Genomic DNA, 17323 nt, shown 5'->3' on the forward strand with positions numbered 1-17323 from the left:
TTCCACATTAAAGGAATTATCCCTTCCACAAAAAAACACAATCTCCCCTACCTAACATCTTGCGAAGATAACCGACTCTCACTCCTAAAAGATTGTAATCCCTGGACCCAACAACACCATCCACACCGACAGTAATGGATTATACCATGTTTGGTGGAGAGGGAGTGATTTCTCCAGGTAAAACAAAAAAAATAAGTGCTCACATGACCAATTATTAAATGAAGCCATGTAGTCCGATAAGTCTTACAGGCTTCTCTCTGTTCTATCTAGGAAGACCTCTTAATCAAAGCATTTTTTAAATATCAGTGCTGGGGAGAGAAGCTACAACAGCTAGGAAACAGACCAAAGACCGAAAAGGTAACGTTAGACCCCAGTGAGGCACTTTGACGAGGGTTCTTTCAGGTTGTGACGTAGCTCTATGCGTAGCAGTGTAAACATCTAGGTGGGGGAGATTCATATGAATGTGGCAGGTCTGGGTGCGCGCACGTGTGAACGTTTTTTCGAAAACGACGGCTCTAGTGAAGCTTTGCGCTAAATAATGGTGCAAATACAGGTCTATTCCACTCACTGTGCGATCGTTTGGCTTCAGACGACTTGCTGCACGAGCTGTATGGAGTAACTTTATGGTCATTTTTTTCCCATTGGCTTCAATTGTTTTGGAGAAGGCTGCTACGGAGTTGTGCTGGCAACCTCCCTGTGTGTTATATGGACTAACAAACTTCACCTGTGTTTCAACTGGCATGAGGGTGAGTAGATAATGAAAGAATTGTCATTTTTGGGTGAACTATTGGATGAACTATTCCTTAAAAATTAATTATGTCTTTGAATGGGTGGGGAGTTTTTGACCCAAAATAGCACAGGCTGGAAAGTGAGTTTTGAAAGCCAGAAATCTTAGCAGCTGGTCAAGTATTCTTTGAGTCATATTGATAATCAACCCCACAGATATGTATTATATGATATATGCGCTATGGGCCAGAAGAAATCTTCCTTATTGCCCCTTTAAGCTTATGACACCAAGTAATCGGAGTATTGGTGCGCCTGTAAACATACTCGGTTAATGGGGTCGTACCATCTTTGGTGTAGAGGGAGATCTCCACCTTCCTCTCCTCGGCCCCCAGCAGGGCTTTGGCCATCTGGGCTACCGCCGGCCTCTTGGTGTGCGGGCCGTACAGGAAGCTACAGGTGCAGGGCTTCTGCATCACCTCGGCCCGGGTGTAGCCGCACATCCCGCAGAAGGCGTCGTTACAGAAGATGATGGCGCAGTTTTCCACGCGTGCGTTGGCGATGATGAACTTTCGATCTGGAGAGAAAGAGGACAGGGGGAAGAGAGGAAGGGTGAAGGGAAAGGCGAGGGGTAAGGAAAGAGGGAGGACAGGAAGGATGAGGAGTGGAAGAAGAATGAAGGAATGAAGGAGGGAGAGGTGGGAGGAAAAAGAGGGAGCATTGGAAAATGTTGAATTATTGCAACTTTTCAGTCTGTGATAAGACCCCAAAAAGGATGGAAATGCAAAATCTCCACAGTGCACAAAGCTTCACACACACACACACACACACACACACACACACACACACACACACATACACACATACACACACACACACACACACACACACACACACACTACTAACTGAAACTGTTGGACCTTGAAAAGTGGAACCCAAAAAAGCCTCAGAGTGAGAGAAACAGCAACACACACACACACACACACACACACACACACATACACACACAGCTATTGAGGCATGCCAGATCCACATTCAAATATATCTGTTTGACATTCTATATCCTTCTTAGACACACCCAGTGGATCTGTCATCTTGTGTATGGGTTGGTTATACTCTCTCTCTCCCTCTCTCTCTCTCTCTCTCTCTCTCTCTCTCTCTCTCACTCACACACACACAAATATACAGAGCCGAGACTGACATCCTGCCACACATTCATACATTCACAATATTCTAGTTTCCGTTTTTCTCTCTCTCACACACACACACTTAGACTGAGACTCTCTCTCTGTCACATAAAATTGATATTAGGGTTTGAGGATTGTATTTAAACCTGGACTCATTGATGGGGCTGCACAATTAATCTGACATAATCATATATCAAGATTTTACGTTTCCACGACTAATAATCATGTCATTTGGTGATATCGAAGTGTTCATTTTCAATTCCCCTAAATGTCCCAGTGTGGTATATCAAGCGCTTCCATTACACCTCCTGACCAATCACAAGCTTTGAATGTGCAACATGTACCACGTGACCAAAACTATAGCTAAGATGGAGAAGCAAGCAGAGAAACCTTAGATCTTTGGAAAAAACGTAGTGATGAGCAAAAACAAAAAGAACGGATCGGCCCAATGTTAGAGAGGGCTCAGATGACAGGTTACAACCTGCAAGTTGCACAAAGGTCACAAAAAAAATATTTTGTGTAATTTTTTGAGTAAAAAGTGTAAGAAAACCATCCTATACCTGTGACAACTACAATGGAGTTACTTGAACTGATGAGTAATACCTGACATTTTTTAAAGTAGCTCATCGGTTCACTCCCCTGAAGAATTTGTGAACTGATTTTTTGCTAAAAGTTGTCTGAAATTTCCTCTCCAAAGTTTCCCTAGAGAGCAAAGGTCTGGTTTTGCTTTTAGAGATTTCACACTAAATGTTTTTTATCGATTTATCGTGGGCTAAATGGCCTCGGGCAGTTTGGCTTTGTTCCTACTCACTCCCATGACAAACGTATGTCAGACTTCTGTGAAATTGTAGCCGCACCAAAACTAAGTTCCAGTCATTCCTCCAACTCTGACTTGGCCCAAATGGGAATATAAACCATACAGATAGCAGATATGTGGTCACAACTTTGGCCTGACGATACTTGTACCAAGGCATTTAATCAATTTTTCATTTCATTTCATTTTTCTTAAAGAACCCACAGTGAGGCAGGAGATGAATCAAAGTGGAGAACATTTTACCTGAGCATCTCATCTAGTATTACAATGTACCAAGGCATAAATTGATTATATGAACTGATCTATTATTAAAGGAAAATTCCACCCTCGGATACTTACACTGTTATATATCAGTAATCTGTGCTATTCAATACATTCCAGGAGCTATTTTGAAATGAAGTGCTGTAATTTACCTTTTTGGTGTACCCACTTTCCCTCAACCTGCCTCTGCCTCGCGTCCGTGTGTAATGCTTTTTGCAATGTGCACTGCTTAGGGGAATTACAGTATGCACTGTTTAGGCTGCAGAGCCCCAAAACCCCTGCATAAGGGAAATCCAGTGTGCGCTCATGCACCAGGCGGTACGGTAGAAGACAAACAAGCATCTACCTACTGGAGGCTGGTGCGCTGTACATCCACATATCGGGAATTAGCTCAGTGATTTTCTAACTGTAGTGATTAAGTCAACGCAGGAATTAAGCATTTTGTTCAGAGATTGTCATTCCGCTGTCAGCTTTATTTCTGGTGATAATTACAGTACTCGTCATTGCCTCCTTTACAAGTTGGCTGGCCCGCTCTGTCTGTTAGGAGGGATCCTAACCCAAACCCAAACCCATGATCCTAAAGCCATTTTAGACATTTTACCAGTTTATCTTCTTCTTCTTCTTAAATTCTAGTTGGAGCCTACAACACCTGCTCACAGGACTGGCTTGTGCTCCAGGTTCCTGGAGTTGGCTCGGACTTAGGGACTGCTTTTAAATTTCGTGCCCCTCAGATATGGAATGATCTTCAGCCCTCAGTCAGACTGGACTCAGTTGTACCCTTGGGACAAATTACATCTATGATTTTAAATATTGTTGATATTGATTTGTAAAAAACTGAAAAAGAGGGCTCAACCCTCAGTGCATTTTATGAGAGTTAAATAAAGTTTAGGAATGGGACGATATATCGACAAATCTATTTATCCCAATACAAAAATGTGACAATACGTATCGTGAGGCAGAAAAATGAATGGTGATATTAGCTACATTTTATTCTGCTGTAGTAATCACAAATGAGACAGCTTGCTCATCACAATTCCACAAGCTCTCCATCCAAATTATATTATTATCACTTTGTAATGACATTTTGAAATTGTTGTTTACATTCTAACAAGCCAGTGTCATCACTAGAAAGATTTGTGTCTCAGAAATAAACATAATTCTGCACAGTCATGCTTTGTTGTCATTGAACTTTTATTTATTACATCGTATCGTGGTTGTATTGAATTGTGAATCTCATATCGCGTATCGAATCGTATCATGAGATAAGCGTTCCATCCCTAATAAAGGTTAATGTATAATATATATCCGCTATAATACAAATTGTGCTGCAGGCGTCAGAGTTCGTCTCTCTCAATAAACACTCACACACATGACTCTTACGGATCTGACTTTTCCTTCTTTTATAGGTTCCTTGCTATATCATGGTGGAGTTACAGCCAGCCCACCTCCTCCACAGTAAAGCTTTCTCTAGATGTAACAGGGGGCTGCTATCAGTCTATTGGCCACTGAAACAGACAGTAGAGGAATGTGGGATCACAGTACAGCCACCTCTTCCTCTGGGATTAATAGGGTAAACCTCAATGGACTTCATCAGCTTAAGTACTATATTGACTGATACTGGGTTGTGGGGTTGCACTGTACCCACAAATCATCCTAATTGACTTATATTGGCTGGTGAGATCACAGTATACCTACTTATTGACTTATGGTGGGGGCCACAGTGTATCCATCTCCTCCTCATCAGTAGCCTATACCAGTGATTCTCAACCTTTTTCATATCAAGGACCCCTAATTTAGCACACATTAGAGATTTTGTCTCTCAGACCCAAATCTGAGAATATTTTTATTGTTAGATATGATTTTGTCCAGAATTCCATGACTATCTGTATTGTAGGTAGAGAGATAACAGTGAAACTATGATCAAAACAGTCATTCTTCTACATTCTCTATTTGTGTTAACTTCTTGTAAATGAATTAATGGTGAAGTTTAACAATTCATCAATTTGCTGGGGACCCCCTGGAACCCCCTCAAGGACCCCTGGTGGTCCCCTAACCCAACGTTGAGAACCACTGGCCTATACAACTTTGTCAACAGCCACTATAGCACATTAGCTATACTGTAAGACCCGACCTGCTGTTAGTTTAAACGCAACAATTACAAGTACTACTACTACTACTGTTACTCATACTAGTAATAGCCTATAATTAAGGTGGACACAGTCAATAACAGCATGTTTACAACAACCTAAGCTAATTTAATGTTTTTCTTACTTTGACAGAGCAAAGTCCATATGGCAAAAAAGCACACATTTCACATATATTTCAGAATATGTTTGTATGTTTTAACATATAGCCTACAGAAAGTAGCCAAAAACTGGATTGATGACATTTACAATGTCATTCATTCAAATCACTAAACCCTAAGGTATGGAAAAATCCCTGTATCTAGTCTTATTGGTCACTAAAATTTCCGAACACGCTTGTATCCACTAGAATTCTGACTGATGACTGACAAGATGTTATTATTTACCCAAGTTGATAAATTATATAAATAAAAATAAAATTAATAAATACATTTCTTGTGAAATTTGCTTGATCTCTGCTCTCTGTTATAATGAATACATTAAAAATAACAAAAAACTACAAAATCGAATTTTGACTTAGGTTAGATATGGAGAGTCTATGTTATAGTAGTGGTAATAGTAGTGCAAGTAGTTGGTGTTACTAGCAACACAAATAATTATGATAATAATAATAATAATAATAATAATAATAATAATAATAATAATAACAATTATTCTTATTCTTATTCTTCTTATTATTATATTTTCAGATTTTGTTTGATAGTTTCTCAGAAAGCTCAAAGCATTTGCATGTAAAAGGCAATAGCCTATTAAAAAAAAAAAAACCTATAAAAAAAGCAAGGCTTTGTTCTGTTTTGCAGTGTGGGATAAACTGACAGCAGTAATAAAGTTCTTCTTACTTTGTCCCTCGAACTTGCGGATGATGGTATCCAGAAAGGTGTTCTGGGGCGCCACATGGCCCCGTCTCACCGGCATGGTTCGGACCCGGTTCGGCTTCCTTCGGCTCTGATCGGTCGAACCCGATCTGTCCCGACCTGCTCGCTTGTCAAAAGTGAAAAACCGCGCTTCCTAAAACAGAAGTCGAGTCCGGCTCTCGCTTTTTAAGCTGTTTTATCCGCTCCAATCCTCTCCAGTCTGCTGATAACAAAGTTGTGTGAGGGCTAGGGTTCGTTCGATTTGCTGTCCTGTGCCCCCTCGAGTCGGACTGAGCCACATCGTCTCTCCTCCTACTCCCTCTCTCCTCTTGTCGTCCTCTCCATCCTCAGAGCGAAGGCCCATCCCACAATCTGAATACTCACCTCCGATTGGTCCAAGCAACAGGTACCTGAGGCACCTGTTTCTATCTAGATTAATAATAACAACAACAATAATAAAAATAATAATAACAAAAATAGTAGTAGTATTAACTACAACTAGTTATACTAGTATACTATTAGTATATACTATAGTAGCCTATACTAATAGTATACTAATACTAATAGTATACTGTTACTATTAATAGTATACTATATTATATTAGTATACTAATAGTATACTAGGCCTATTACTATTAATGCGACTTCACATTAATAGTAATATGAGTTGTAGGCTACCAGTAGGCTAGTAGTAGCAGTAGTAGTAGTAGTAGTAATATAATAGGCTAGTAATAGTAGTAATAGCAGTAGTAGTAGTAGCAGTAGTCATATTTGTAGTAATATTCTTAGTAGCAGCAGCAGTAGCAGTAGTAGTAATAGTAGTAGTAGTAGTCGTAGTAGCAGTACTAGCCTAGTAGTATCTAGTATCTAGTAGTTCTACTATAGTCTTAATGCAACCTTGCACCAATAGACTACTGTATGTCCAAGTGCACTGTGAGAAAGGTGTTATTAGTAGGGAGGTAAACTGCTGTTTCCCTCACATTTTCCTAAAACCTAAACTCAGTACAAGATCAGGATGGCTTAATAAGCATATAGCATTGCATCATGTATAAAAGAAAGGGTTTGTCACAGTATACCCAATTTTCTCACAATCCCCTCATACACCGTACATAACTAAAACTTGAATCAATCCTCATCTCGGGCAGAAAGTGACACCCACTGGTCCAATTTGGTAAAGACAGTCTAGTAGGTACAGAACTGGCTCTTGCTGTGTGTGTGTGTGTGTGTGTGTGTGTGTGTGTGTGTGTGTGTGTGTGTGTGAGACTAGTAGTAGTCATTAGTATCAACCAGTCTGATGGAAGTGATGCTGTCAGAAATTAGCTATAACCAAATTAGCTATAACCTATATAAGACCAACTAAATATTCAACCAAATGTGAATTGTATGACATTACAATGTACTTTTAATTTTATTTGCATTAATAAAAACTGGAAACAGCCTACAGATAAAAACCTTTATTTGATTTTTTTTCACTCCTAAATTCAAATTCAGATTGTCAAATCTTTGATGCTCAACATCTGAGAACTGATAGAACTATGAGGTTTGTTAAAATTTGCCATGATACTGAATGTTTGAGAGTAATAACAGACCTGCATTTTGAGTTTTGATATGCTAACAAATTTGCTAAAAATACACTTTAGAATGTTCAAGTACAAATGTTTTACAGTACCGAAAATTTTGATCAAATAAATAATTCCTGTCATTCCATGCAGTTCTGTTATACCGTACTGCACTAATAATAACTGTAGTAGGAAATAGTAGTAAACAGAAAAAACTAGAATATTAACATAAAAATGGAATTCAAACAAGAATATAGACAATGGAGGTTATATAAACATACACAACTGACAAGAGTGGGAAGGAAGGGAAGAAAAGTATGGATTACAGCATTATTACAGTGTGCAAAATAACAGCAGTTGTACTGAAAACAGTGCAGATAGGAAACTTTAAAAAAAACAAAAAAAAAACAACAACACAAAAATATCAATAGGTGGAGCCACTGGTAAAGTCAGCACATTGGTGAGTATTCCCACTTGTTTGATGATGTATTCAGGCAGCTCTGATTGGGAATCGATGAGCAGCGTAACAAAAATGAATTGTCATTGAAATGGGAATGAAACCAGTGATGAGTGGCAGTGATTTATAAGCTTGCTTTTTACCTCAACAATAGGCAAAAGGGAAGACTGTCCTTGCTGGCTTGAAACTGCAGTTCAAAAATGATCTAAACTATGAATTTTGAACAAACACTGATTTGATCATATCATAACATGTGATTTAATCATGGTCTGGACTACGCTCTGATATTGAATCCAACATTGCTCCATGCAGACACTGACCCTTGCTGGTTAAATCTGGTAATGACAGTCTTTGGAATGTGTATGGGATCCAAGAGGTAAATCACTTGATTATTGGACATATACAGTGATGTAGCGGTAAATAAAAAGGTGGGTAAACTGTGATCTCCAGTCGGTGATCATCATAAAGCAAACAGCCATTAATATCAACAAAATCATTATAGTTAATTATATTTTTCCCTCCTTCAGCTACTATCAACGAGGATCCCTTGAGCGAGGCACTTAACCCATAACTCCTCCCTTGTAGCTGCTCATTGGCTGACAGGAGAGGACTGTGGTTGTATTGAGTAACTATTCCACCTGACCACTGTTGTAAATAAGGATGTTTAATGAGCCTGCCTGGTTAAAAAGGGTTGAAGTATATATTTTAACTGTATGTCCTATTAGTCACCGTCCTTAAGACACCCCATCCTCTGATTAGTTTATTGGATAATTAGTCATCTTCCTCTCAAGCTAACCTTATGGTACAAAAGTTGACTTTCTCTGGGTGGAAGTAGTAATGTCACAAGTAGTGTAACGGATTTCTGTGCCCATAGAGTAAGAAGTAAAACAACCCCAACAAAATCAATGCAAAAGCTTTCCTGATTGCCCATCACAACCGTCTTCTCTTCTCAAAATTATTTACTCAGAAGAATGCTAGTGAAGCGGAGGAAGAAGGGAACATTCGTGTTTTCAGATTAATTTCTTTGACTTTCTCTCTCTTTTACTGCTCATGTCTTTCTCTTCCTGGGATGTCGGCGAAGGGTCTTCCTGAGAGAGCTGGTTGTGTGATAGGGACGAGCCAATGAGCCGTTGTTCATCTCTTGGTCCAGCACTGTGTGGGATAAACACACACACACATCTTTTATTACCTGTTAGGACCTTCCATTGGCTACACTCATTCTATAAACCTGACCTTAAATTTAAACCTAACCCTAAACCTAATTTAAACCTAATCCTAGTTCTAACCTTAACCCTGAACCTAAATCCTAATCCTAAACCTTACCTGCTGCACTAGGAAAATCCAATACTACTAAAACTAAATGTCTTCTTCTTAGTGTGTGGGTGAGTGGAGGTGGTGAAGAGGTTCAGGTGAGTCGATGGCTGAACCTCTTCACCACCTCCACCCCACCACACACTAAGAAGAAGACATTTAGGGTGCATTCCATTACATAACGATTTCTCCTCGCTTCATGTCTCGTCCTCTACTCCTTGGTCAAAGGTCACGGGGCAAACAAGGAGAAGATGCGAGGAGGAGAGGAAGCAAGTGAACCGTGTCCTGTCAATTGGAATGTCCTTCATCTCCATGGATGACAGATGTCTAGTTTTATCCAAATAGAAATATTTTACAAAGTTATCATTGATGTGGAATTCATGTATGTCTAATGAGCTGTTGGGCCAGGCCATGTGGTAAACAAAGGAAAGGCCTACATGTAAAATTAAAAGCCTAAATCTGCGGCCTAGCAAGGGAATCAGAAGCCTGAACTCTAGCCCACCCGCTGGGCTGGGACCTTAAACAAAGGAAAGCAGCGCCAAAATTCCAACAGGCCCTGAAGTTCACACCTAGGTGCGAAATGGCTGAAACCCAACCTCTGGTCTCTCATTGGACGAGACTCGGGAGAGCCCCGGGATGTCCCCATGATGTCACTAAGAGTATAAATTCCAGAGCTACCTTTCTGCAGCGCCCCTTCCTTGCGACTTCGTTGCTGAACAAGGTGGTACCTGAAACGTTCAAACTGTTCTTTTGTTTAGCCGAGGCGCAGTCTTCAACTCGCTGGACGAGCCCAGACTGTTTAGTGTTAGCCATAACACTGTTGGATCCAGAAGGATTAGACTAGCTGTTTGTGCATCCGGCATTCTAATTCCTTACACGCACTGCCGTGTAGCAGACCTGTAGAAGTGGACTGGAAGAGAATACAGCTAAGGACACTCCTTCCCTCCAAGAAGACGACGTAAGGATACGTTTCTTCAACCAAGTCGACCCCTGGCTGACATCTTTCGCTGCCTACGAGGAAAGCCAGCTGGCTGTTGTTCCGTGCACGGAGAGATAACGGTCCCGCAGACCCGCCTGGGAAAACCCCATCGGATCGATAAGACGGACTCAAACACACACCAATCACTCGAGAGTGATTCCCAAGTAAGAGGCTTTGGTTCTGGGCAGAGACTAGAATAGGTGTGTTAAATAAGCTTACTGATCAGAAGCTGTATTTGTGCGTATTGGGAAGCGCATCGGACCGCCGTGTCCATATTATGCTGTATGAATAATACCTCAATCATTATGCTTGCTGCTTAATTTGATTGTGTTAATGTAAAGCTGATTTGTGTTCAACTGCATGCCGCTGAGCTTGCATCCATGTTAGTAGCCACCGTATAGAGCCAATATACTGCATTGTACCAGTTCAAAGACCAGTAACCCGGCGTACTATTTCCACGTCGTACCCCGAGTTCCTGTGTGGTAAAAGGCTATTGTTGTGTCTCTAGACGGCGAGTAGAATCTCTAGGTTTACCCTGAGTGCTTCTCCTTTATTCTCCCTCTCTCTCTCTTACTAACCCCCCCACACACACACACACCCACATCTCATTACACATTCATTGCTACCTAAGAATTAGATGGTGTTGGTTTAGCTGCCTAACTCCAACCCCATCTTGGTTCCAAAGCCCCCTTTGTTCAAACTACGCGGTCACAGCTGCCATTTTGAACTCTCGCGAGACGTCCCACTCACGTGGTCACGTCCGCCATCTTGCTCTCTCTCTCTCTCTCTCTCTCTCTCTCTCTCACACGCACACACAACCCCACATACACACACACACACACACACACACATACGCACGCATCCATACGTGCCATATGCTGTTTATGCCTTTATGCTGGCTAGTTTAGACCTATAGTTATAGTTGTGTAATAGTTGTTGATTAACTGAAGTGTTATTGATTATTGATTGATATTGCTAAAGTTAAATAAACTCTGTTATACTTTTAAAGAGAAGTTGTCTGTGATTCCTTGTGCATATGTGCTGCAATAACTGCTGGTTGTGAGGGCCTGTGTACGAATTCACCCTTCACTGTTCACTCATAAATGTACAGTGGTACTTAAACACTGTCATTTGGGGGTGAACAGCCATTTTGAGACTGTATTGAAGGTTCGGTTATTGGTCCCTGATTCCAGGGTCGTGCCCCGTTAATATTGACTCCCGTCAATAATTTTATGAATATTAATAATTTCACGATTATTAATTATTGATTGCTAATAACCAAACCTGCCTATCAAAGCCCAACAGAGCCTAGTTTTCCTCATGGAGGTAGAACACCTAAAACAAATTTGTTAAGCTGATGTGTGTCTGTGCGTTATTGTCAAACCTTTCTGCTTTTGTAACTTGGGTTAGGCAATGATCATGTACGCTACTCACTTGATATCTCACCAGCAATGAACAAGTTTGATTCTTTTTATTCCCCTAAATCAATCATTCCCAAAGACTGGGTTGCGACCCACAGGTGGGTCGCAGGAGATTTTATTTGGGTCGCCAAATAAATTTGCAGAATTTCTTCCATAGTCTTTTATTTAAGATCTATATCTGCAGTACACCTTTGAGCCACATGAGGGAGCTCGTTGGTATTTCTACCACACTCACGGTTTCAACCAGATTCTGCAGCCAGCCACAAGAAATGGATGCTTGGCTAATAAAAAAGAAAGGCCCAGCTAAAGACCAGACTACAGCTAACGTTAGCTAAACTACCGCCCGTGAGGGAAGCCAGCATGAGGATGGACGTGAACCGACCCCTGCTACCGGTCACATTCAACCCACTGATGACAGAAATAGACTGAACGCTGCACTCGATATGCGCGTTGCGCTCTCCTCTTGTACACCGGACTGGAATGCAATACTAAAAAGCAAGCAGGCCCACCTATCACATTAGCAAAGTAAACAGCACATAATGGGCCTAATGAGATTTGACGTGGAATAGACCTGATGTGGTTAACGAATTGATTGTTGACTGTTCGAATTGATTGATTGACTGTTTGATAACAATAGCTGCACTTAAACACAAGCCTACTTGTTCTGATAATAGGCATGAGCATTTCAAAAAACTTTCAACAAGAAGCATGTTTTTGATAGTACTGAATGTTCGTATTGTTCTGATAATTGTACTTATAACATTATATAATTATAACATAATAACATTGAATCTAATATGAAAGGCTAGCATACATTCTGTTTGTTTTACTGATGAGAGGAAAAAAACGAGAGCCTGTTAACTCCGCCTAAATGCACTTATTTTGTCTCATTTATAAAGTTAAAATGTGTATATTGTTTTACTGATGAGAGGAAATAAAAACAATGAGATAGCCTGTTAACTCCGCCTAAATGCATTTATTTGGTCTCATTTATGAAGTATTTAACGTGTATATGTTTTCAATAACACGTGCATAAAAGTTGTGATTTATCAAACGTATATCTCTTCAAAATGGCTGGTTTACCTATTCAAGATAATATAAGGTGATGGCAGTAAAAATGGTCAGGAACGTTCATTTATGCACAAATTTGCTCTTCTCACGATTTATAGATAAGGCCTATTGTGAATTGGGTCACGATGGTTTGTCATTTTTAAAAAGTGGGTCACCAGAAAAAAAGTTTGGGAAACACTGCCCTAAATGACCATAGATCTAGCTTTAAGAACATAATGTGCAAAATAGACAATGAAATGCTGTTAATGAGGTTTAGTAAGAATTTATTCTCCCTAATTCCATGGCAACACACACAAACACAATTCACAAGAAAGATGAATACAGAATGAGACACACACCAAGGCTTCTTACAACTGTGGATTTTATCTGTCATTTTGTCCACACATTTCTTACGGTATGGAGCTGGGCTTAGCCTATAGGCTATAGGCACGTGAATCATCTTCACTCATTATTTCCGCATCGAGGATACACCTGTGTATCCTCCGGCCACGCCTCATTGGAGGACGGAGGCGAGGAGACATGAGGGCTCCTTCGTGTGTCTTTTAACCATTTGGAACATCCTTAAAGCAATATTCCACTTAGTTTTAACATGGGGGTTATTCTGCACTTGACCGCCATGAAAACCAGAATATAAACTAATCACCAAGATCAGATGCAGCTGGACGAGTTTGTAGCATTCAGATTTTTACTTCCCATTCATTTGAATGAGGCCACGAAAATTGACTGAAAACTGACATTTAACACGTTGGTGAACAGATTCAACAACAGATCCCACGTATAAGACAATTAAGCAATCTTGGGTCCGTCGTCATTTTGCATTTCTATTCTTGCTTGACACTAAAATGAGTATTTAAAAATAAAAGTAGATTCGGTCTCCCAAACAGGAACTATGTCTCCTAAATGGTATCCCTCCGCTATGTCCTCTTCTATCAATAAAAATGCTATTTGCCGAAATTATGTTCTAAAACGTTGGACCAACAGTCAACTGAAAATCACAGTAGCAGGATCTGTTGTTGGAACGTACCAGTAGTTTAGTGACATCACCTTACAGGATTTCTGGATAATGAAGTGCTCAAAATTCAAACAGTTACCTCTCACTCCCATCTGGGGTGTAAACATGCAAAGCTGCCTAGTGCAGCTTTAACCCAAACGCAATTCTAGATCCCTGTGGAAGTGAGGGCCCACAAAATGTCATCCGTTATGTTAAATGTTGACTGTATTTTTATCCCCAATGCTAACAGGAATAGAGAAAGAGGCTATTTTCTATGCTATTCAGTTAAGATCACATAATTGTATGTGTAAAAGCAAGTCATACTATCATCTGTTATAAGTAACAACAACTTTATTCCTGTACAGCCTGTTTATACATTTTATAACACTGTCAAGTTTACAAAGTTTGTATTAGCTAAGACCTATTAGCTAATTCATGAAATCTGTTTTAGTCTGGGTTTCAGTGCAAAAGATTTAAAAAATGTGGCATGAAGGAGTTACAGTAAGATAATATAAATCCAGTAAAAAAAAAGTAAGAAAATAAGTGTTCCTACAAAGAATTTTGATCAAATTCAATTTAAATTATTTTGACATCAAAACATTTTTTCATAAAACACAACACTGACAACAAAATTTTGGCATTGCAACTTATTTTTATCAACTTATTTTTTATTTTCATTAACAAGGCCCTTGATTTATAATTTTCATTGTGTCATTTGTTTTTTTTATTAAGAAATGTACATTGCATTCCATTTGAGTAAATGTTACGAAGTTTAAAAAAATCTCACGTTAACAAACACAATAAGTATTCCAGCTTGTAAAAAAGAACATAACAGTAACAGTACTGGGGATTATACAAACATAGCACTTTCCTCTCTCTCTGTCTCTTGTATTTAACACTCAAAACTTTAACACAGGAAAACAAAATCAAATTTTTAACCCAATGTGACTGAAGTTTAATTGTGTTTCAGTGTCTGGCCTGCGAGGGTAAAATCATGTGCATAGGTCACATAAGGTTAAGGATCAGATTTGTTTCTGTGTAAATCCAACACTTAAAATGGAAGAAGGCTAGAGATTTTTTTTTTTACATCATATGCCGATGGTATGTCAAGTCTTCAGCACGCTGACGTATGATTGGATAATCTGTAAAGGAAGCGATGCCTTGATTGCTCCAGATTTTGATGACATCACAGGTTCAAATCTTGGTTTCCAGCTTTGGGACAACGTTAATGTCCACATAATTTACATTGACTGGAATCTTAGACCAATGGAATAATACAGTAAAGTCTGAAACTGAGTGGTGTTCCCCTTTAAATCCAAACATAGTGGAGAGCAAAGGGAAAAGTCAAGAATGTTATGTTTCTAATCTTTGACTGTACTTATTAGTTGGAGACAATCATGTGCAGAGCCCTTATCACTCTCCCCAATTCTCTATAATATCAGTGTAAATAGCAGTACCATGAGTGCATTCATCTTTAGTATGGGTGGGACCTTGGCAGTGTTAGTACCATGGTTATCTGCACAACCATGTGTACTTCAGGTTTTGCACACTTTCTGGCTTGTGAGGATACAGACAATCAATTTCAGAGTGGAACAAAATACCACTAGTCCTGCCAGCAATGACGAGATCAAATCTGGGTCAAGTTGTAAAGCAGTCCCAGATAGCAGACTAACACTGAATTTAAGCTGAAACATGGCATTGCCTCAACATTAGTTTTGCATCCTGAAATAATGTTGATCAATGTTCAATGTTATTTCAATCAGTGTTATTCAGTCATTGATTTAACATCAAATCAACACTTGCCAGTAAAATACCATGTCAAGCACAGCTCCTTTCAATCTGAGACAAAGTGGGGCTGCAATTGACATGGTTTTTCAGCTAACAAGTCACCGAAATAATTCTGCTGCTCAATATAAACTTCTCAATGAACGTCATCAGTCCCTTTCTCTCAATATTGGGGTTTGTTTGAAAGAGGTTTGATTTCCTTTTTTTGAGTTGGTGACTTGTTGGCTGAAAAAAAACATGGATAGAAATAAATATAATCACATTTTTGATGTGCTTGTAAACGTGGCTATTGCTGTGTATTCCGAGTCTTCAAGTCACCACCCTAAATCCTAACCTAGTGATAAAGTAACCATCAGCAAGTAACCTTGAATTCTGAAAATCAGTGGTATAAAACAATTTTACACATTTGATTTTTGTTTGTGGACACATTACATATATATTCAGAAGCTCAAAGCAGGTTGACTAACCATATAGACTGAATCTTAATACAAGACAACGTCCTTCCCCCCCACAGTTTGTCTCGATGTCCATAAGAGACTGATCTGAGTCCTTGGATGACATACAGCATTGTGATAGTAGAAAAAGCCCATTATACAAAAGTGCAGGCAAATTTTAAAGCATGCTACTGTAGATAACCCTTGCTGACATTTACATGAGAACAGAAAATCTGATTTTTAACTCTTTAACTATATGGCATAGATGTAATCTTCTCATAGCTGTGTAAACAGGGAGAAATCGGATTCCAGTAGTTGCCATTAGTAGAAATGCTTAGTAGAAAAGCAGTGATAGGAGTGGAGAAGTAAAGGTTTAAATGGATATAAGGAAGTGTTTCTCTTTGTGCAGCCAGTGAAGAGTTCAGTTGTGGGTGATAACTGGAATAAAAACCCAAGGTTCAGAATTCCAAGGCGGGGTCAAGTTTTTGCAGGAATCAGTACATTCTGCTGTGTGTTTTCTGTTATTCTCCCTTTATGATTGACTATCAGCAAAGTTCTGAAAAGTATCCTGGTTCTGATTCCGCTGTTGGTTCCATGATTGATGAGTTTCTGATGGCACTGTTGTTAAGTCCTCTTTCTATTGGTTTAATGAGGAAATATCATCCTGTGTTTCAGCCAATGAGAGTTGTTGATTAGTAGCGGGCTGGATCAACCGTTCCGTGGTTGAGTCGAGGCTTGCAGAAGTAAACAACTTAAAGGGCTGACATGAGACCAGCACTATACAGGGTGTCCGAAAAGTCTGGAACCATTGGGATAATGCTGCATTTCATTATACTCGGAACTCTGAGAACTTCAGACACGGAAAGGTGCTACAGAACGGTCGTTCAAGTCGGGAGTTCCCAGACGGAAATTCGGGCAAGATCCATCCAACGTTAATGTTAGCTAACTGAGACGTAGTATTAGTGTAGTAGTAGTGCAGTGGTTAATGCTTTGTTGGATGCAAGGAAACGTGGTTAGGGTTAGGGTTAGCCAACACGTCTGGAAATTGTCGGTCTTCATGTTGAACACATTCTATGAAGGAGTGATTTCCCTTTGATTCTAGACTTTTTGAACACCTAGTTCATGCTGGTTCAAGTCACATGTTGCACTTTCTTTCCAGGTCTGTTGCTTTGATATTTTAATCAACCAACTACCCAACAACTAAATGGTCCCAGTGAAAAGACTTCTGGTCCCAGTTATAGTCCCACAGATGTCCGTTATTGTCAAAGAAACTTGATTGTCCTGTTGTTGTCATCTCAACCTTGTTCAGTGTAAAGCCCTCAACACCTAGGA

At 39.7% G+C, this 17323-nt stretch overlaps 1 protein-coding gene across 1 annotated transcript in view; it reads right to left on the minus strand.

Annotated features, from left to right (window-relative positions):
• Positions 1-6044, minus strand: part of LOC139924367 (voltage-gated inwardly rectifying potassium channel KCNH2-like) — a 74700-nt gene extending 68656 nt beyond the window's left edge. The window contains exons 1-2 of the mRNA XM_078287587.1: positions 5969-6044; positions 1070-1300 (exon numbers count right to left, since the gene is read on the minus strand). Of these exons, the coding sequence (XP_078143713.1) occupies positions 1070-1300; positions 5969-6044 (307 nt within the window). The remainder of the gene's footprint in view (positions 1-1069; positions 1301-5968) is intronic.
• Positions 6045-17323: the final 11279 nt, after the last annotated feature.

This window comes from Centroberyx gerrardi, chromosome 13, assembly GCF_048128805.1.
Source record: "Centroberyx gerrardi isolate f3 chromosome 13, fCenGer3.hap1.cur.20231027, whole genome shotgun sequence".
Taxonomy (NCBI): Eukaryota; Metazoa; Chordata; class Actinopteri; order Beryciformes; family Berycidae; genus Centroberyx; species Centroberyx gerrardi.